General features: G+C 45.8%; 1 protein-coding gene across 8 annotated transcripts in view; it reads left to right on the forward strand.

Annotated features, from left to right (window-relative positions):
* Trrap (transformation/transcription domain associated protein) overlaps positions 1-21792 on the forward strand; it is a 123430-nt gene that overhangs the window by 54142 nt on the left and 47496 nt on the right. For all 8 annotated transcript variants that reach the window (XM_029559093.1, XM_029559096.1, XM_029559097.1 and 5 more), the window contains 13 exons: positions 436-555; positions 1641-1805; positions 1892-2073; positions 2627-2825; positions 3413-3541; positions 4110-4376; positions 7089-7295; positions 8565-8723; positions 8814-8948; positions 10608-10718; positions 12208-12354; positions 14121-14334; positions 15616-15741. In XM_029559093.1, the coding sequence (XP_029414953.1) occupies positions 436-555; positions 1641-1805; positions 1892-2073; positions 2627-2825; positions 3413-3541; positions 4110-4376; positions 7089-7295; positions 8565-8723; positions 8814-8948; positions 10608-10718; positions 12208-12354; positions 14121-14334; positions 15616-15741 (2161 nt within the window). The remainder of the gene's footprint in view (positions 1-435; positions 556-1640; positions 1806-1891; positions 2074-2626; positions 2826-3412; positions 3542-4109; positions 4377-7088; positions 7296-8564; positions 8724-8813; positions 8949-10607; positions 10719-12207; positions 12355-14120; positions 14335-15615; positions 15742-21792) is intronic.

The following is a 21792-nucleotide window of genomic DNA, read 5'->3' on the forward strand; positions in this document are numbered from 1 at the left end:
TGTCTTTTTGAAGCAGGGTCTCCCTGTAGCCCCAGCTGACCTGGAACTCACTATGTAGACCAGGCTGGCCTTGAACTCACAGAGATCCACCTGCCTCTGCCTCCCAAGTGCTGGGACTACAGGCGTGTACCACCACGCCCTGCTGACACAGTCTTTTTTTTAAGATAGTGTCTTGCTATATATCCCAGATTGGCCTTGAACTTGCAACCGTCCTCTGGTTTTAGCTTCCCAAGTGCTGGGATTGCAGGAGTGTTCCTTTGTGCCCAACTCACTTTGTTGTACTTTAAATGGGATAATGGAACAGTGTATGGATCTAGATACTAATACTTGATTATGGTGCAGTTGGCAGGGGTCGGTATACTCTTCCACGTTGACAGCTGGATGGGCCTTGAGAAGGCAAGGTGTTGTATGTAGCAATCTCCTGTGTTTCTTTAGGCGGGCAGTCCATTCAGAGAGCCTCTAATCAAGTTCCTGACCCGGCATCCCTCCCAGACAGTAGAGCTGTTCATGATGGAAGCAACTTTGAATGATCCCCAGTGGAGCCGAATGTTCATGGTAAGAACTGGAGGGGCTGCAGTGGGACCTTCAGCCAGTATGACTGATGCTGTGATGGGTTCCTGCAGAGTGGCATCAGCCAGTGTGACTGTGGTGGGCAGAGCATGACTGTAATCGGGCCCTGCAGAGTGTTGTCAGCTAGTGTGCCCAGTTGGCAAATTCACATTTCACCCCTGGGTGTCCTGGCTTCACATTTCTCAGAGAGAGTTGGATGTTGAAAACGTCATTGCTGTTTGATTGTATATGAAAAGTCCAGACCCAGGAGTCACTCTTTCTAGAATTTGGTGGTTGTAGCAAATGAATTCATGGGTAGGATTAGAAATTCATAATCAAAAAGATGATTATTGGGGCCTGAGAGGTGGCTCAGCAGTTAAGAGCCTGCTTGCTCTTGCAGAGGACCTGGGTTCAGATCCTAGCAGCTACATGGTGGTTCACAACCCTCTGTAACTCTAACACACTTTTCTGGCCTCTGGGCATTGCACACATGGTTCACTTAAATATGTACGGACAAAACCATTCATGCACATAAAATAAAAATAAAACTCAAAAAAAGGTGGGGGGTGATTATTATTTATTTAAAAGCATCTTTTAGAAAAAAGATTTAGTTGGGGTGGCGGTGCACACCTTTAATCTCAGCATTTTGGAGGCAGAGGCAGGTGGATCTTTGTATGTTTAAGGGTAATCTGATTGACATAGGAATTCTAGGACACTCAAGCTGTTTAATAAGACCCTGTCTCAAAAAAAAAAAAGGTTTATTTTATGTGAATGTGTGTGTGCCCGAGTGTTTGTATGTGCACCAGGTACATGCAAGTGCTCACAGAAGCCAGAAGAGGGTGTTGAATCCCCGGGGTTTGAGCTGTCGGGAGTGGTACTGGGAATGGAACCTGAGTCCTTTCAAAGCACCAAGTGTTCTTAAGTGCTGAGCCATCACTCTAACCTCTAAAATCTTTTTACAAGGGTTCTTCCAGTGATTTTGAGGTTTGTTTTTAACTTGTAGAGATTTACCAGTAATCTAAGATTCCTGTTTCCCAACCTTTATGCTTTGGATCCAGTCAAAGCAGCTTTCTGGATTCTTGTGCTTTCAGAGTTTTTTAAAACACAAGGACGCCAGGCCCCTGCGGGACGTGTTGGCAGCCAACCCCAACAGGTTCATCACCCTGCTGCTGCCAGGTGGAGCACAGACGGCTGTGCGCCCCGGCTCGCCCAGCACCAGCACCATGCGCCTGGACCTCCAGTTCCAGGCCATCAAGGTAGCATGTCTTCACTAGGGACCCCAATTCCCCGCTCCATGGTAGGCTGAGCTGTAGTTCCCTGATGATTGCCTCTTCTGTGTCAGATCATAAGCATCATTGTTAAAAATGATGATGCCTGGCTAGCCAATCAACACTCTCTGGTGAATCAGCTGAAGAGAGTGTGGGTGAGTGAGACCTTCCAAGAAAGGCACCGTAAGGAGAACATGGCTGCCACCAACTGGAAGGAACCCAAGCTGTTGGCCTTCTGTCTGCTGAACTACTGCAAGTGAGTTCCTCTAGCTTCATCCATCCAATTGGACTGTGGCCTTGCCCCTAATGGGCTGTGGCTCCTTGGGTATGTGTGGTCAGATTTGTTACAGAGGATGGGTAGTAACTCAAGGCTTTAAAGCACATATCGGGGCTGAGGAGATGGGTCAGTGGTTAAAGTACTATGTGCAAGTGTGAGGATGGGAGTTTGTAGCCCAGAAACCTAGGAACTGCCTGGTGGGTGTGGGGGCCCACCTGTAATTCCATCCTCAGAAGGCAGAGACTGGGGGATACCCAGCGCAAGCTTGCTAGTGAGGTTAGCCTTAATCAGTGAACTCTGAGTTTAATTGAGAGACCCTGTCTCTGTGATTAAGTAGAAGATAGATGGAGGAGGATTCCTGATGTCAGCCTCTGGCTTCCACACGCAGGTGCACATGTGCATATGCACCCACACACGTGCACACCACACATACATAAAAAATGGAAAAAGGAAAGAAGAAAAGCGCAAGCCAGGGAGGCTAGGAGTTAGAGACCTGCCTTGTGCTGACATCTTTCTTGCTCTGACCCTTCAGAAGGAACTATGGAGACATAGAGTTGCTGTTCCAGCTGCTCCGAGCCTTCACTGGCCGTTTCCTCTGTAATATGACCTTCTTGAAAGAGTATATGGAAGAAGAGATCCCCAAAAACTACAGCATCGCTCAGAAACGTACCTTGTTTTTTCGCTTTGTGGATTTTAACGAGCCCAACTTTGGCGATGAGCTGAAAGCAAAGGTGAGTCCACAGTGACGCAGGAGATGGCAGCAGGTGCTGAGTCCACAGTGACACAGGAGATGGCATCAGGTGCTGAGGTGGTTTCCTGGAACCTTGGCCCTGCTGCAGATGTGGACACAGTGGTCTGGGCTATGAATAGTCTGAATGAAGCTGCTGCTTCGGAGCACAGGGCAGATCCTCAGGTAAGCCCACCTGCAAGAGTAGATTGTTGGTTTTCTTATGTTGGAAAATGAAGCAAGAAGAGGAAGCAGGCCGAGGCTGGGGCTCTCTTCCCAAAGTGTATGTTTATTGATACAGGGTCTCACTATGTAGCCATGGCTGGCCTGAAACTGCTACATAGACCAGGCTGCCATGTAGACCTTGAGCCCACAGAGATCCACCTGTTTCTGCCTCCCGTGCAGGGATTAAAGGCATGTGCCACCATGCCTGGCTCCTCTGATGTTTTTAGTTACCATTTGGCTGGAAGTCAGGATGAGCAGCTCCTCTCTTAGCCAAGCCCTAAGTTGATGGTGCAGGATGGGAAAAGTCTTGTTTCCTCACTGCAGAAATACATTGTATGGCTGTCCTTCACTTCTGCTCCTCTGTAGGTTCTGCAGCACATCTTGAATCCTGCTTTCTTGTACAGCTTTGAGAAGGGGGAAGGAGAACAGCTCTTAGGACCTCCCAACCCAGAAGGAGACAACCCAGAAAGCATCACCAGCGTGTTCATATCCAAGGTGGCGTCCCCAGCAGCCTCTGCGGGGCAGGGCTTTGTAGATGAGTGAACATATATGTATGTGGTAGGGGTTTGTGGGAAAAAGATTTCCTTTAGGGCTTGAGCGTGTGTGTGTGTGTGTGTGTGTGTGTGTGTGTGTGTGTGTGTAGTGTGCGGATATGTATGCACATGGGTGGAGGTCAGAGGACAACTTGGGAAAGTCAGTTCTCTCCTTCCACCATTTGGGTTCCAGGGATTGAACTCAGGTCATCAGGCCTGATAGCAAGTTCCTCTATCCATTGAGCCATCTTGCCAGCCCCTAAGAATGTACTTTTTTTTGGTCTTTTTGAGACAGGTTTCCCTGTAGCCCCAGCTGGCCTGGAACTCACTATGTAGACCAGGCTGGCCTCAAACTCACAGAGATCCACCTGCCTCTGCCTCCCAACTGCTGGGATTAAAGGCATGTGCCACCATGCCAGGCAAAAATGTACTTTTAAGGTTCAGACTTATGCTACCATAATTGTTACCATCGTTGGATAGCACAGTCCAAAATTCAAGGTGAGCTCCTCCCTGCTCGTCTTTCCTGGCAGGTCCTGGACCCAGAGAAGCAAGCCGACATGCTGGACTCCCTGCGGATCTACCTCCTACAGTATGCCACACTGCTGGTGGAACATGCCCCCCACCACATCCATGACAACAACAAGAACCGGAACAGCAAGCTGCGCCGCCTGATGACCTTTGCGTGGCCTTGCCTGCTCTCTAAGGCCTGTGTGGATCCTGCATGCAAATACAGTGGACACCTGCTGCTGGCGCACATCATTGCCAAGTTCGCCATCCATAAGAAAATTGTCCTCCAGGTACTTGGCAGGGCTCCCTCCCGTGTCCCCACATTCACATGCGTTCTCTGATGGGTAGGCCTTGCCCCCTGTACAGCCTCTCCTTTCCTGTTATCTTTTCCCAGTGCCACTCAAAGAAAAGGCTCATCCCTGCCTTATAAAAACTATGAGCAACAGTCACTGTAGTATTCTCCTTTTCTGGTACAACATTAGGAAGCTAGTACTTATTATTATCATTTATTGCTGAGAGACAGCATTGGGAAGCTAGTATTTATTAATATTACCATTTATTTATTTCTTTTTGTGCAAGTGTTTTGCTTTCCTGTATGTGTGCCTGGTCTATGTGGAGTGAAAGCGTATGACGTCAACAGAGCCACCGTGGGGTTCCTGGGAACTAAACTTGGGTCCTCTGCAGGAGCAGCAAGCTCCCTTAACTGCTGAGCTATTTCTCCAGCCCATTTTTGTTTATTGAGACAGTGTCTCACTCTAGCTCCAGGCTGTCTTTGAACTTATAGTGATCTTCCTGCCTCAGCCTCCCAAGTGGAAGCCTGTATTTAACAGGGACAATTTCAGTTTGAGAGACAAAAAGGTTCTGTATTTGGATGGTAGACAGACACACAACAAAAGAGTATGTAAGGTGCTGTTGAACCTAAGGGTGGAACAGACAGAAATGCAGTGTTGATTGTTATTATATCACAAGGAAAGAAAATTTGAGAGGGAGTTACAAAGCAAAGCCTTGCAGTGTGACCTCTCCTCTATCACAGATGTACGCCCTCTCCCTCCCCCGTCACTGCTCTGCCCTCAGTTCCCTTACAGCCTTGCTTTTGAATGAAATATCTCACTTTCCCATATCAAATTCCTCTACCCTGCATTTTGGCTTCTAATCCTTTTAAATTATTTTATTTTATTTTATTTATTATTGTGTATATTTGATACATGTGCAGATGGGTGCATGAGCCACAGCATCCATGTGGAGATCAGCAGCTCTGGAGCTGGGTCTCTCCTTCCACCTTCGTGTGGGTTCTGGCGATCAGACTCGGGCTGTCAGGTTTGTCTGGCAAAGCACTTTTCCTGATGAGTATCTCGCTGGCCCTTAGCCTCTAATTCTAACCTTCCATTGAAACATTTATTTTTATTTTATTTTACTTTTTTTGAGACAGGGTCTCCCCTTTAGCCCCAGCTGGCCTTGAACTCACAGAGATCCACCTGCCTCTGCCTCTGGAGTGCTGTGATTAAAGGCGTGTGTCACCATGCCTGGCTATTTAATTTATATTTTAAAGATTCTTTTAAAACTTATTTTTATTTTGTGTATTTTGTCTGAGGATATATAGGTATGCCCCTGGGTGTGCAGTGCCCCTAGAGGTCAGAAGAGGGTGTCAGATCTCCTGGAACTGGAGTTTCAGATGCTTGTTAGCCTCCTTATGGGTGCTGGGAACTAAACCCAGGTCCTCTACAAGAGCAGGAAGTGCTTTTAACTGCAAAGCCATCTCTCCAGCTCCTAATTTATTTTTAAAAAACACAGTTCTTGTGCTGGGCCTGGTGGCTCACTCATTTAATCCCAGCAGAGACAGGCAGATCTCTGAGTTCGAGGCCATAGTGAATCCAGGCCAGCTGTGGCTAGAGACCCAATCTCAAAAAGACAAAAAAACAAAATCCCACAGTTGTTGCTGTGTTACCCAGCCTGGCCCTGAACTGGACTCATCATCCTCAAAGGTCCCAGTCTGTATGTTCTTTTTAGCCAAAAACAGTGTAGTGGGCACTTTGATCCCTCATCTCATGTCCCCTCCCTCGTGTTGATAGCTTGGGAAGGATTTCCTCGTTTCATGGTTTAGTGGCTATGATGACAGGCGACACTGGGTTGAGATTAGTTTCCTCACAAGTTTGGTGCATTCAGCATCGTTCAGTTGTAGCTCTTGTCCTCATGCAATCTCTGGTAGTTTTCTCTGAGTGAATTGGCACCTGTTGAAAGGTCAGACTCAGCCAGTCGTCCCCTCCCAGAGTCACTCCAGGCCCTGTGGCCAGCACTGCTCTCCCCAGTTGTCCAGCCTGAAAAGGCCAACAGCCATCTCTTAGGCGCTTTCCTCCTTGCACTTGGTGGTGACAGTACTGCTTCCTACCTTCTTCTGTCCCCTCTGCCCTCAGTTCTGTGATTTAAGCAGACTTTGCACTGTCTCTGATGTTGGGTCTTCCTCTGTTGGCCACACTGTAGCCAGAGCCATATGATCTGTATACTTCAGATAACTTCTAATTGTGCCAGGTGGAAGTTGTGTGGTGTTTATGTGCCCTGGCCTAGCCTAGCACAGGCATGAAACACTGCGCGTGCTTTAGGCTATAGAGGGGTCGTATTCATTATGAACACTATAAAAAAGTATTATTTTTATTTTATGTGTATGAGTGTGTTGCCTGCATTATGTAAGTTCACTCATGCCATGCAATGCCCAAGGAGGTCAGAAGAGGATGTCAGATCCCCTAGAACTGGAGTTATAGGCAGTTGTTAGCCACCATGTGGGTTCTGGGACTCTAATCCAGGCCCTCTGCAGGAGCAGCCAGTGCTCTTAACTGCTTAGCCATCTCTCCAGCCCTTCATTGATGAATACTTAATGGAAGAGAAAGAAATGATATGTTTCTAGTATTTCTGAGTCCTTTAGTTTTCTACATGTCACACCCTGGTGTCAGCACTTGCCCCAGCATGCCCTAGGCCCTGGATTCTATGCAAGGCATTTCTGTTTCTAGGTTTTCCATAGTCTTCTCAAGGCTCACGCGATGGAAGCCCGAGCGATTGTGAGACAAGCGATGGCCATCTTGACCCCAGCAGTTCCAGCCCGCATGGAGGATGGACATCAGATGCTGACCCACTGGACCAGGAAGATCATTGTGGAGGAGGGGCACACAGTTCCACAGCTGGTGCATATTCTGCACCTCATAGTGCAGCACTTTAAGGTGGGTGGAGGGAGGTGGGTGGAAGGACACCAGAAGGGCCTGTGTGAGCCTTGGCCTTGGCTTCTCTTTCTACAGTAAGGTGGCTATTTACCTTTTAGTGAGAGCAACTTCCAGGTCAGTGATTAACTGAAGTGTGTATGCATGACTCTGAGACTAGAGATGGCTCCTGTGCAGTCCTGGCCTGCTTTCTCCCTGATGAGAGACTACTTTTTTTTTTTCTTTTGAGATAGGTCTCATTATGTAGCCCTGGCTGGCCTGGAACTTGCTATGTAGACCATGTTGACCTTGAACTCAGAGACCTGCCTGCCTCTGCCTCCAGAGTGCTGGTGTTAAAGGTGTATGCCACCACACCTGGCTCATTTATTTTCAGTTTCAAAATTAAATTATACCACCATTTCTGTACCTATTTGGTAAGTTTTTTTTGGTTTTTAAATATCTATAAAGCTGCCATGACTTCTAATACATGGAAAGACTCCTTTTTCTTTCCTTTTTTTTTTTTTTTTTTTTTAAATAATTTACAACATGGGGGCCTGGAGAGATGGCTCAGTGGTTAAAGGCGTGCTGAGATTAAAAGGCGTGCCCCACCACATCCGCACTATATTATTGTAAGCTCTTGTTTTCCCATGCGATAAGCTATCACTCAGGTGGAGGTGGCTGTTGGTGAGTCTAGATTTTGGTAACTCAGCTGCAGAGATACTCCCGTGGCTAGCGTTCCGGTAGCTAACCCCACTTGGGTTTGGCCCTTTGTAAACGTTGCTCATAAGCCGGGCGTGGTGGCGCACACCTGTAGTCCCAGCACTTGGGAGGCAGAGACAGGTGGATCTCTGTGAGTTCAAGGGTTAGCCTGGTCTACATAGTGAATTCTAGGACAGCTCGGGCTACAGGGAAGCCCTGCTTCAAAAAGAGCAAAAAAAAAAAAAAAAAAAAAGTTGCTGTGGACTTTAGGAGAAAGGAGTGAATTCAAAAACTTGCTCTTGCATGGCACACTCTTTGAATTGGAAATCACTTCTTGGAGTGTGTGGAACTTCTATGGTGTCAAGTCTGAAGTTTGATGGATGTGACTAGACTTTCCACTTGGGATTCATACACAAGTCCTGTCTTCAGTTGGTTCTGGTAGACTGAAATACAGCATCACATCATTAGGAGCCTGGAGGAGCAGGGAGAAAACACTTGGCAAAGATAAGACGCAGAACCCTCAGGTGTGAGGCTGGGATGCTAGGATGAATGTGTGTGTGCACAGCTGGTGTGACCTTGGTCCCATGTCCACAGGTGTACTACCCAGTGCGGCACCACTTGGTGCAGCACATGGTCAGTGCCATGCAGAGACTGGGCTTCACGCCTAGTGTCACCATTGAGCAGAGGAGGCTGGCTGTGGACCTTTCTGAAGTTGTCATCAAGTGGGAACTTCAGAGGATCAAAGACCAGCAGGTAAGAATGTCAGCCCTGTGTGACCTCTGATTGGTTCTTTACACTTCTGGGAAGCAAGTCAGTAAAGTTGGGTGTGTGTGTGTGTTTAAGCCGGATTCAGACATGGATGCAAATTCCGTCGGAGACGGCGTCAATTCTGTCTCATCCTCCATTAAAAGAGGCCTGTCCGTGGACTCTGCCCAGGAAGTGAAACGCTTCAGGGCCGCCACCGGAGCCATAAGCGCAGTAAGAACTCATGCTTTCCTTGGGGGGCTGGTGTCCTTGCTTTTCTTGTGGGTGCCAGGGGCCTCCTGAAGTCTGCGTCTATTTCATGCACTTCCCATGTCAGCCAACTGTAGAAGAGACAGCTGGAAACACAGCACCCATTCCAGATCTTTCTCAAGTTTTATGACTTTTTTTTTTTTTTTTTTTCCGGCACTGGCTTAACACCATCAGAGTTTTGTTGGTAATAGTTGTTATTTGCAGAAAGGCTGTAAGAGGAACACCTTGAAAGATGGGGCTGTGACTCAGCTGTAGAGCACTTGTGTTGAATCTGTGTGCCCAGATTTCCTCACTGAGGTACTGGGATGTGGCTCAATGGTAGACCATCTGTCTAGAATCCAAGTAAGGGGACGGGGGAGTGGGCAGTAGTAGAGCACCTGCCTAGAATCCCCCAGTCAGGGGCTGGAGATGTGGCTCAGTGATAGAACACCTGCCTAGAATCCCCCAGTGAGGGACTTGGGGTATGGCCTAGTGGTAGAGGTCTTGCCTAGCATATTTAGGACTTTGGGTTCCATTCACAGCAATCCCTTAACCCCTTAAAAAAACAAATAACAGAAAGAACAGAACAAAGAAAAGCACTTTGAAGCAAGAAAAGGAAAACACACACACACCACTAAATTATTTTTACTTTTTTAGACAGGGCCTCACTTCAACTCAGAGATCCACCTGCCTCTGCCTCCCGAGTTCTGGGATTAAAGGCATGAGCCATTGCTCCCACCCTTTGCTTAATGTTTAAACAGATAACTCGTCCCCACTTTTCCGGAGGGCAGCTTCCAAGAGGGTCTCTAGCATTGGGTTTTTACCTGTTATGCGGTGGCCCTGGTAGCCCCAAGCTCTGTTCTTACCTGGCATCGGATCCTCTGGCTTGTGGGGTCTGACTCGGCTGAGAATACTTCTGGGTTCCTTTCCTCTGCTTTCCTTGGCCTACTGACTTAGGTGGCCCCACACTCAGTCAGGACTCCAGGGAGAAGCCTGGCCCATCTCTGCCTTGTCCGTTTCTTCTCCCCCAACCTCTGTACCTCCCGCCAGCAGTTCCATGTCCTTGTCTCTGTTTATTGCCCTTTCACATTTCTCACGAGGCAGAGTGTGAAGTTTTTCCAGTTTCAGTGGGAAGCAGGATGAAGGGTGTGTGGGACCTCTATACTGTTTTTGTCAGTTCATTTTAATAATCATTTAAAAGTTAAAAATTAAGTCAGACTGCCTTTGCTGGCACCTTGACCGAGCACTCCATCCCGGGGAGCAGGCCCTCATCTCACTATGCTCTAGTTGTCCGGGTCAGCCCTGCAGTGCAACAACTCCTGGTCTCGTCCCTCTTTGTCTCTGCCCACTGACTCTTCTTTGTGTACCTGGCCCCAGTTTCTCTTCCCTTACAGCCTGCTTCTCAGTCACTCCATCTGTCCGTTACAGACGTCATCATTCCTTACTGCAGCTTTGTGTGTCAGTTGTGTGCTCTCCTGCCAGGTCCCTCAGCTTCACAGGGCAGAGGCCCACTGACCCTGGAGTCCGTAACGCTCAGGGCACCATCCATCCCTGGGAGGTGCTGGTACCCATCAGCTGGCTGGAGGAGCCAGCGCCTGTGGAGATGCTTGTCTCTCCCTGTCCTAAAGGACGGCCCTTTCCTAGGTGTTTGGGAGGAGCCAGTCGCTGCCTGGAGCTGATTCTCTTCTTGCTAAGCCGATTGACAAGCAGCACACGGACACCGTGGTAAACTTCCTCATCCGAGTGGCTTGTCAGGTATGAGACTGCAGAACAGAGGGCCCTAGTGACTCAAAGGAAATAAAACAGACCATAGGGCAGCACCAACATCTACCTTTCTCTTTTTTTAAAAAAAAAAATAAAATAACTCTATTTATTTATTTATTTATTTATTTATTTAATTTATTTATTTAACATGTATGAGTGTTATGCCTGCATGTATGTAAGTGCACCCATGTCATGCTATGCCTGCAGAGGCCAGAAGAAAGCGTTGGATCCCCTGGACCTGGAGTTACAGATGACTGAAGTTCATTTATTTGTATGTAGCTTGGGCTGCCCTCAAATCCACAATCCTATCTTGACCTTTGAGTACTATGATTATAGGTGTGTGACACCACACTTGGCTGTCTGTGTGTGCCTTTTTATTGATAGGTCCCACCCCTACCCCCAGTTTCTTTTAGTGTTCATGAAATGACATGACGTGAAAAAAATTTTTTTTTAATTTTTTATTTTATGTGTATGCATGTATTTCCTGCATGTAGGTAAGTGCACCTGTGTCGTGCAATGCCCACAGAGGTCAGAAGAGACTGTTGGATCCCCTGGGACTGGAGTTAACGGACAGTTGTTAATTGCCATGTGGGTGCTAGGATTTGAACCTGGGTCTTCTGCAAGAACGACCAGTGTTCTTAACCACTGACCATCTCTCCAGCCCCGACTTAAAAAAAAATTTAACAGCTATATGACATGCATGTAGAGGTCAGAGGACAACTGTGGGAGTCTGTTCTCTCCTTCTGCCATGTAGTACTCAGGTTGCCAGGCTTGGTGGCCATCACCCTTACCTATGGCCCAGTGTATCTCGTAATTTAACATTATCTTGGTGTTGGTGGCGTGTGGTATAGTCCAGGGACCTTGGTCCAGTTATTTCTCTTCCTAGTGTTCTTTTCTGTGTTCTTAAGTGGGGAATGAGTCAGTAGCTTATAACAGTGTTGACGTCCCCCTTTACAGGAAATTTGTGCAACGTGTAATTATTTAAGTGCCTTGCGTGGGGGTTTATCATTTATATTAGTATTTATGGTGTCACAGAATTCCTGGGAATCCATTTCTGAAACTCATTCTTTTTGCTTTTCAAAACCCAACCTAAATGAAATTCTTCTAGATTTTTTAAAATTTGGAGGGATCATCAATCCTTAAAACTATCAGACAAAATGTATCTTAATAATACTATTGAGAACTGAAAAGAATCTATTGAGTTGTCCAACCAGAAAATAATTCCTTGTTTCCCTGCAGTGTTGGGGGCTCTGTGCTGGGTGTCCCCATGGGGAGGCACAGGGGCCCAGCTGTCAGTCACACCTGTTGCAGGAGAGGGGGCGTGGGCGAGGAGTTCCCACAGGCAAGGCCAGGCATTGGGGATCATGACATGAGGTGAATTGCTGGGGTGCACAAGTGCCGGCACAAATACAAAATATCACTCCTGTTCTTGGAGTGATTATAAGTTTGCATTCGACTGTCATCTTGTGTGCTTCTGTAGGTCAACGACAACACCAACACTGCGGGTTCCCCTGGGGAGGTTCTCTCTCGCCGCTGTGTGAATCTTCTCAAGACTGCATTACGGCCGGATATGTGGTCCAAGTCGGAGCTCAAACTGCAGTGGTTTGACAAACTGCTGATGACGGTGGTACATGTGCATGTCTGTTAGCTCTGCTCAGGGAGGGGGCACCCAGGTGGTTAGCTGATGCTATTGCCTGGGCTATTTTATTTTTATTATGATTTATTTATTTATACATGCATGTATATGCTGTGGTGCACAGGTAGAGGTGAATTCTTAAACTACACATGGATTTTCTGTATGTTTTTTGAGATAGGGTCTCTCTATGGCCTCAGCTGGCCTGGAACTCACTATGTAGACCAGGGTGGCCTTGATCTCACAGAGATTCATTGTCTCTGCCTCTTGAGTGCTGGAATTAAAGACCTGGGTCTCCACACCCAGCTGAAAACATGGTTTTGAACTTCAGCTTTCCCCAGCCTCAAATATACTTAGAATACAACCAAAGCCCCCTTTTGCTTTTCAAATGCATTCCTTAAATTGATCTAGTTATCTGGAGATAAGCCGTTTGAGGTGATTTATATAGCACCCTTCACAAGTAAATTTGGCTTTTTAAAACAATCTCACGATGGACAAGTAACTAGTTTTTACACACCGTGGGACTCTAAGGCGTAGGCAGATGATGAACATTCAGAACTGTTCCTGGTTGTTCTTCGGTCTTGTTTAGCTGAAAACCTTGATCCTGTGGCTTTTCTGGCACCCACATCATTATCATCTTGGGCCCCCTTTGTCTGGTTGTTTTGGTGCAATTTGAAAGCTTTCGCTCCTGGGCTTAGAGAGCCAGTAGTATAGTTTTTGACTGTTAAAAAGTTAACACTGTTTTTATAGACCTCTGAAAGGCCATAAAGTCCTGATTCTCTCTGGTAGTTTGTGGCTTCTATCTTCAGATTCCTTCCCTGTTGTCCTTTTGAAAGGATGAATTAGTTTGTGTCAGATGCATTTATTGTTAAAAAGGCTGAGGCAGCTGAAGAGAGTTAAGAGACTTCACCTCACCACACTGTACAGTCTGCACACTGTGTGTGAACCTTAGGAATGGAAGTGCCCAGAAGGCATGCCTATGCTTCCTACAAACAGTGCTATTATTTTAAATTTTATTCAGTATTTATTTATTTAATTTATTTATTTTTGGTCTTTTTGAGACAGGGTCTCCCTGTAGCCCCAGCTGGCCTGGATTCGCTATGGAGACCAAGCTGGCCTCGAACTCACAGAGATTCGCCTGCCTCTGCCTCCCAAGTGCTAGGAATAAAGGTGTATACCACCAAGCCTGGCCCTCAGTTTTTATTTATTTTTAATAGTACCATCATCTTAAATTATGATGTAGCTTGAAAAATATTTCTCTTTGGAAAGAATTTTTTTTTTTTTGGGTCTTTTTTGAGACAGGGTCTCCAGTAGCCCCAGCTGTCCTGGAACACACTATGTAGACTAGGCTGGCCTCGAACTCACAGAGATCTGCCTGCCTCTGCCTCCTGAGTGCTGGGATTAAAGGCGTGCGCCACCATGCCTGGCAGAAAGAATTATATTTTAAGTTAAAAGGTAGGTAGAAGGAAGCACAGTCTATTATAGCACCTTTGTATTTTAGTCCTGATTTTAGTGATATAAGTGATATTTAACGTTGACTTTCAATGTTTTAATACCTTTTAAAGAGAAGCTTGACTAAATGTTTACTGACACACACATCCTCCTGTGCATGGTGGCCACCTGCTGGGACAGCTATACTGCATCCATTCTTCTGTGGCTCCTCCTACTCTCCAAACACTTGGTGGCATGTAGGTTTGGGTCTTTCTGGAGTCACTCCTCCATTTATTTCATCTAACAATGGCCTGTGTTCCCCATCCTAGGAACAGCCGAACCAAGTGAACTATGGGAATATCTGCACAGGACTGGAAGTACTGAACTTCCTGCTGACTGTGCTCCAGTCTCCAGCCATCCTCAGCAGCTTCAAGCCTCTGCAGCGGGGCATCGCAGCCTGCATGTCATGTGGGAACACCAAAGTGCTGCGGGCTGTGCATAGCCTCTTGTCTCGTCTCATGAGCATCTTCCCCACAGAGCCAAGTAGGTGACCTTTCCCCTACGGTGCCTGTCTTTGGGCTGGGCAGCTAGGCCTAGTGCCCGATACTTGAGAATAGCCGGTCTTTGGTCGCCATAGTGAGCATTCTGCTCTCTCACTTTGTTTTGCTCTTAATCTGTTTCTTTCTTTCTTTTTCCACAAAAGAACTTTTTGTGTATAAGTGTGTGTCTGTGTGAGTGTGTGTGTGCTTGCGTGCCCATGTCCACTTGGAGACCACAGGAGGAGAGTGAGTGTTCTGTTCTATGGCTCTCTGCCTTACTCCTTAGAGATGGGGTCTCATGGAACCTGGAGCTAGGCTGGGAGGCAGCATGCCCCTGGGATCCTTCTGTCTCCATGCCCCACAGCACTGGTGTCACAGGCACGTTTCTAGCCATGCTTGGCCTTTTCACTGGCTGCTGGAGATTCTGACTTAGGCCCTCACACTTGCACAGCCAGCATGCTTAACCTAAGTCATCTCTTCAGCACCTCAACCTTTTCTTGAAAAATTTTTAAAAAACTTAAAAAAAATTTTCATGTGTATGAGTGTTTTACCTGCATGAATGTAAGTGTACCACATATGTGCAATGCCCACAGAGGCCAGATGAGGGCGTTGGAACTTGAGTTAAGGATGGTTGTTAGCTGCCATGTGGGTACTGGGAACTGAACCCAGATCCTCTGCAAGAGTAGCTAGTGCTCTTAACCGCTGAGCCATCTCTCCAGCCCCTAAAGAAGTTTTTTTGTTTTTTTTCAGATTTGTTTATTTTATGAGAGTATGCGCAACTATGTTGTATGTATTTGTACCATGTGCATGCAGTGTCTGTGGGGGCCAGAAGATGGCATCAGATCTCCTGGAATTAGAGTTATAGGCGTCTTTGCCATCTGGTGTGGGTGCTGGGAACCGAACCCAGGTTCTCTGTTAGAGCAGCAAGCCCTCTTAACTGTTGAATCTTTTCTCCAGAACCCCTAAAAACATTTGTTTTGACATAAACCTTAACAGCATCACATTGTGTCTGCTTTGTTAGTTGGTTCTTCATGTGCTGAAGGTTTTGTTTCAGATATAAAATGAAGGTAGATTAAAGAATGGCAGCAAATATTGTGAAGTGGGCAACATAAAGGTTTTGCATACTGTAAGCACATTCTACATAAAAGCTGTCCTTTGCTGCATAAACTGGGAGCCATCATCCACACTGTCCTGTGTTGTAGACATGACAACAACTGGGACTTGATCTGTTGGGGAGAACTGCATGGCCTAATAGCCCTAACCTCAGCCCCAATGTCCATTTCAGGTACTTCCAGCGTGGCCTCCAAGTATGAGGAACTGGAGTGCCTCTATGCAGCCGTGGGGAAAGTCATCTATGAAGGACTCACCAACTACGAGAAGGCCACCAATGCCAACCCCTCCCAGCTTTTTGGTGAGTGCCTGTCTGGCTTCCCAGCAGCAGTGGTTCAACTGGGCCTTAGTCCCTGCTCACTGGGCATGCACCCTAGGAAAGGTTTGGAGGGCCTTTGAGCTGTTGGGCTGCTCAGTAGTCTTTGTGCTGCCCAGTGCCTACAAGGCTACTGCCCCCTGGTACCTGTGAGATAAATGCACCCCATCTGCCTGTCATTGGTGCCTCCTCTGTACCTTTTGCCCCTGGTCAGACTTGGTTGGGTTTTAAGGGAATTGCCATGTGTGGGAGCCTGCTGAGCTATGCTGGACGAAGCAGGAGGTGCTGCAGTTGGGGATGGAGGGTGGAACTGCTGCCTTCTCCACCCTGGCCCCTTGCCAGTCTCACACTCACAGAACTCGTCCCCGTCTAAGTTTTGTAGTTTGGGCAGACCTGGTATTAGGGCAGTGGGATAACTTCACCCCAGAAGTCAAAATTATGGATCATCTCTGCTCCACGTCACACTAGTTTCTTTTTAGGCTTAGACCGTGCATTAGGGCCTTAATTTTTTTTCCTCCCTTGTTTACATGGTCATTGTTTTATAAAACTTTGGAAATAAAGTATTTTTATTTAAACTAAATGAAAGTTACCCTCAAGCATGTCTGCCCATTAGTAGTGTTTTCAGGTTGGTGTGTATCATTTTCTCTGAATTTTAAAATTTTAGTTCTTTTAATGACATGTATGAATGTATGTAGGACTGTGTATGGATAAGTGTGCATGAGTGTAGGGTCCTTTGCCAGGAGCAGTAAGCGTTCTTAACTGCTGAGCCATCTTTTTCGGCTCCTATATTTTTCAGACACATAACCATACACATACGTCCCTGGTTTTTAAAATGCTTGTCTGAACTTCCAAGCGCATTAATTTTGCAGAGATTCCTTACTGTTTGTTCTCTGAAATTCAGGATCTGGATATGTTAGTTAGTGTATCTTGCAGTTCAAACTGGAGCCAGCAGATTTGTTTTTGCGACTCTAAATGGGATCGTCTTGTTTATCTGGGCTCCCCACCAGAGGATAAAGAAACATTTCTCCTTGTTCGTTCTCCAAAGCACTCAGAGAAGAGCTGACCTCCATAGGCCCTGTCTCCCTCTTCAGTTGGCTTACCACAGGCTGGAGCAGCACATGGTGAGGTAGGAGGGAGCTGGCTGTGCTAGCCTCATCCTTGTGTAATGGACCCAGGGTTGTGTCCCTGGCATCTGCTTTGTGCAAGAGTACAAAGACAAGAGTACAGCAGGGCACATCCCACCTCCATCCTGGATATTGTCAACAACTCAGTTACCAGGCTCTCTGTGCAGTGGCCTTGGGCAGAACCACCCTTAGGCAAGCCTGGGGTGCTGGCCTCTGTGAATAACCTGAAAATGGTAAATGGCTTCTGACCATTCCATAGCATGACCCATGAACACAGAGTGGAGCTCAGTGTTCAAGTCTTCAGCGTCAGAGGACGCAAAGACATCAGTTATAAAGGGTGAATTCTTTGCATGTGCTCAGTGCTATTCTTGCAGAGATTTTAACCGATCTTAGGTAGTCTAGAATGAGGCACAAATTGAATGCCAAAATTCATCATGTTCAGATAGGCAAGACTTTTTAAACAAGTATTTCATTCCTTTTTCACATTATCTCCAAATATTATGGGATGAGACGCTTTACTGACAGTAGTTTGTCAACCTAAAATTAAATCCAGCACCGAGAGAAGAATATTTCTTATGCTGAAGCATGTACACCTTTCATCCCAGTGCTCAAGGCAGAGGCAGGTGGGTCCCTATGACTTTGAGGCCAGCCTGATCTACACAGCAAGTTTCAGGTCAGCTAGGGCTACATGATGAAACCCTGTCTAAAAATCAAAAAGAATACTGTGAAGACCCAGTGTTTTCAGAGTGTGGGAGGGCTCCTTCAGGCAGGGGCTCACAGGGTGGCAGAATATATTGCTTTTTTACAAAAAAAAAATTTATTGAGAATTTCATACAGGCATATAAGGTGTTTTGATCAAACCCATGCCCACTCCCTCCCTTCCACCTCCTCCCATATCTCCCCATCACTTTTTTCAGATAACTGCATGTACTCTTTCTTCTTTTTCTTTTTCATTTTTTTTATGGGGCTTTTTGCTACTTTTAACACTCACCCCTCTGAAGAGGTAACCCTAAAATCTTTTAAGGATTAGATACAAGCTCCCAAATACTTTCAAGAAACATTTTTGGCCTTTGGAATGGAACAGGGTATGTTGCTAAGAGGCCTAAGGACATTGTGAGTTTTAGACAAGAAACTGGTTACTTTTCTTTGGGGTCTTTTTTCCCTAACTGTCTAGCCAATTCCTACCTGCTATTCTTATCACACCATCATCTGAAGAAGTTACCCAAATTGCCAATAGGGAATCAGGACACAGACTGCTCTGGCTTCTTCCATGCTGAACATACTCACACAGGGTGAGACAATTGGAGTACCCCTTCAGAGGGTCTATCTAAAAGACTCCCAAATTGTATAACTCTTGTCTCTAAGGGAAGAGGAAAGTCCTTGAATCATGAATGGGAGATGTGAAGGAGAAGTAAAGGCAAGAGTAGCATTACAAGTTCTAGACAGGAAATTAGAAAAAAGTCAGAACAGGGCAATTTTCAAATGTTCATGTGAAAGTCCTTTGGAATTTTTTACAAGGGCTTCCAAAAGCATCCCTCTATTGGGTTCCTCCTCATTTTTCTTTTGTCTGCCAAGGCAGGACTCCAGAGTGATGGATTCAGGATTTGCTTTTAGGCATTTTGGTAACTGTTGGAGTGGTTAGAATCAGTGTCAGTTCCCTCTCAAAGGCTTCTAGATAGGGGGAGAAAAAAAATTTAGCTATCATTTTAGAACAATAGCGGATTGTCTCTCTTAGTTACAGGTCGGCACTACAGTATTGTAGACCAAGATTTAAAGTCTTATATCTGAGCAGCATTTTCTGATTAGGAACAAAATCATCAGTGAGAAATAATTATCTAAATAACTTTTAAAAAAAAATTATTTATTTAATAACCACATACTTAGAAGAAGCATTTCGTTATGACAGCGTTGACATATTCAATAACAATTTTCTGAGCTAAGATGCATCTCTTTGAAAATTGGCTAAAAATTTTTAGGTTTACAGTTCAATTATTACAGTTATACAATATTGTATTCAGTATAAAGTTTGTGGTTCTGGAATGAAAATCAAGTCTTCTTTGGTTGAGTTGAAGTTTGTTTCTGTTTGTATTATTGGTGTGCCTTAGTTGTTTTCTTATTGGGTTTGTAGAGCTGGTTGGTCTAGGTTCTTTCAGATTTTATTTTGGAGGGAACTGATGGCTTCTGATCAGCTACTCAGGAGTTCCCACAGAAGCCCAAGTCAGGCTCCAGTCAGGTACACTCAGGCTTCCTTCTAATGTTTGAACCCTACTAGTGAGTACTCAGAGCACAATTTGGGAAGTTCCCTAAGGGGAGGCCCGATTTTTGTACTCTCAGGCAGTCTGCTGAGTTCTCAGCCCCTACAGTAGGTGGAGGGCAGATCAGATGCTCTCAGGCGGTCTGCTGGGTTCTCAGCATCTAAGCCAGACAGAGGCCAGAACAGCTACTCTCAGGCTGTCTGCTAAGGTCTGAGGTCTGCCCTGGTGCTGTGGGAGGGGCCTCAAATAATCCTAGTTAGGGGGTTGGGTAAGCTATGATTTGGGGGGAGCTCACCACCATATGGAGGCCGGTTCCAGGTGCTCTTAGGCGGTCTGCTGGGTTCTCAGCATCTAATCCAGATGGAGGCAGAACAGCCACTCTCATGTTGTCTTCTAAGGTCTCAACCTTACCCTACCCCACTCTTGTAATTTTTAAGGGACTGGGAAGGCCTGAGCTAGGTATCAGTATAGGTGTGTTAACACATGGATTATTTTTTAAGGGTTTAGCTGGGCTGGACTGGTATGGCTGGGCATTCATGTAGATTTTCCCCACTCATGAATTGATAATCAGTGGTGCAGGGCTGGACAGCCCTTGATGGAACAGACTGGGGCAGGACTGGAATTCATGTTGATAGCCCACAAACCTTTAATTTATAAGGGGCTGGGCTTGGCTGAGCATCTATGTAGATGTGTAGCATCTGAGTCCCTCCTCCCACTGTCTTTACGACAACCTGAATGAGGCAAGAATTCTCCAAAACAGATGTTTGCAGGATCTTAATGAGTTTATTAGACATGCTAGCTGAGCTTGGGGTGCTGATTTACTTACAGAAGAGTGGGCACTCCTCCTTCCCCATTCATGGCTGTGCTAGAAAGTCCACACCCAAACATAAATCCTGTGGCTTTCCAATAGCCACACAAAATGGTGAGAGACCTGCCTTGTGGTGTTCTCCGCTTATATGTCCTTAGCCCCTCCCCCTCATTCAGGTAAGGTCAACTGATTGGGTGGGAGTGGTAACTGGCTCCCCTTGATTGACTCTTTCAGAGGAGCATAGGAAGGAGGTGGGACTACAGCTTGCCCCATAGTCCTGGGAGGAACTTCCAGGTAACAGGGCATGAAGGAACACTGCTTAACTGCTTACTTCCCTGGCCCATGTTCCATCTTTTTTCTTATAAAATACAAGACCACTTGACCAAGGTTGGCACCACCCACAATAGGCTTAGCCCTCCCACATCACTCAATAATCAAGACAAAGGCCCACAGACATGAGCACAAGCCAGTCCAATGGAGGCGATTCCCCAACTGAGGCTCTCTCTCCACCAGGGCTTGTCAAGTTGACAACTAAGGCTATCTAGCATCACTAGTCAATTGGGGGACACTTAGGTTGCTTCCATCTCTTAGCTATTGTAAAAAGAGCAGCAACAAACATGGATGTACAAGTGTCTTTGTGATAGGATGAATTCTTTGGATATATGCCAAGGAGTGGTATAACTGGGTCAAATGGTAGGTTCACTTGTAGTTTTTTAAGAGTTCTCCACACTGCCACACTGTTTTCCAGAGGAGTTGCACAAGTTTGCAATCCCACCAGAACTGAATGAGCGTTCCCCTTTCTCCACATCCTCACCAGCATTTGGTATCATTTGTTCTCTTGGTCCTAGCCAGTCTGATTGGAATAAGGTGATACCTTAGGGTGGTTTTAATTTGAATTTCCCTAATTACTAACGATGTTGAACACTTTTTTGAGATGTTTCTTAGCCATCTTTATTTCTTCCTTTGAGAACTCTCTGTTTAGATCTTTAGCCCATCTTTTAATTGTTTTTGAGTTCATTATATATTCTGGATGTGAAAACTCTGTCAGATGTGTCACTGGTGAAGATTTTCTCCCACTCTGCGGGTTTTCTATTTGCTTTCCTGGTTGCCTCCTTTGATGTACAGAAGCTTTTTAGTTTAATTAGGTCCCATTTGTTGATTCTTGATCTTGTTTCCTGAGCAATTGGTGTCCAGTTTAGAAAATCTTTTCCTACACCTGTGTCTTGTAGGTTTTTCCTAGTGTTTTCTTCTAACAGTGTCAGAGTTTCAGGTTTTACATTGAGGTCCTTGATCCATTTGGAATTGACTTTTGTGCAGGGTGAAAGATAGGGGTTTAGTTTCATCCTTCTACAGATGGAGATCCAGTTTTGCCAGCACCATTTGCTGAACATGCTGTCTTTCTTCCAGTGAATATTTTTGGCCCTTTTGTCAAATATCAGGTGTCTGAAATTGGAATTACTCATATTTGGGTCTTCAATTTTGTTCCATTGATCTATGGATCTATTTTGTGCCAGTACCATGTGCCAGTACCATGACTATAGCTCTGTAATATGGTTTAAAATCTGGTATAGTAATCCCCCCAGCATTGCTTTTAGTGCTCAGGGTTGCTTTGGCTGTCTGAGGTCTTTTATGCTTTCATATGAATCTTAGGATGGTTTTTTCCAATTCTGTGAAAAATGTCATAGGGATTTTGATTGGCATTGCATTGAATCTATAAATGACTTTTGGTAGGACGGTCATTTTCACAATATTAATTCTTCCAACCCATGAGCCTGGGAGTTCCTTCCATCATCTGATGTCTTCCTCAATCTCTTTCTTTAAAGATTTAAAACTTTCATTGTAGAGAACT

The sequence above is a fragment of the Nannospalax galili genome, unplaced genomic scaffold (assembly GCF_000622305.1).
Source record: "Nannospalax galili isolate Female #2095 unplaced genomic scaffold, S.galili_v1.0 scaffold809, whole genome shotgun sequence".
NCBI classification, from domain to species: Eukaryota; Metazoa; Chordata; class Mammalia; order Rodentia; family Spalacidae; genus Nannospalax; species Nannospalax galili.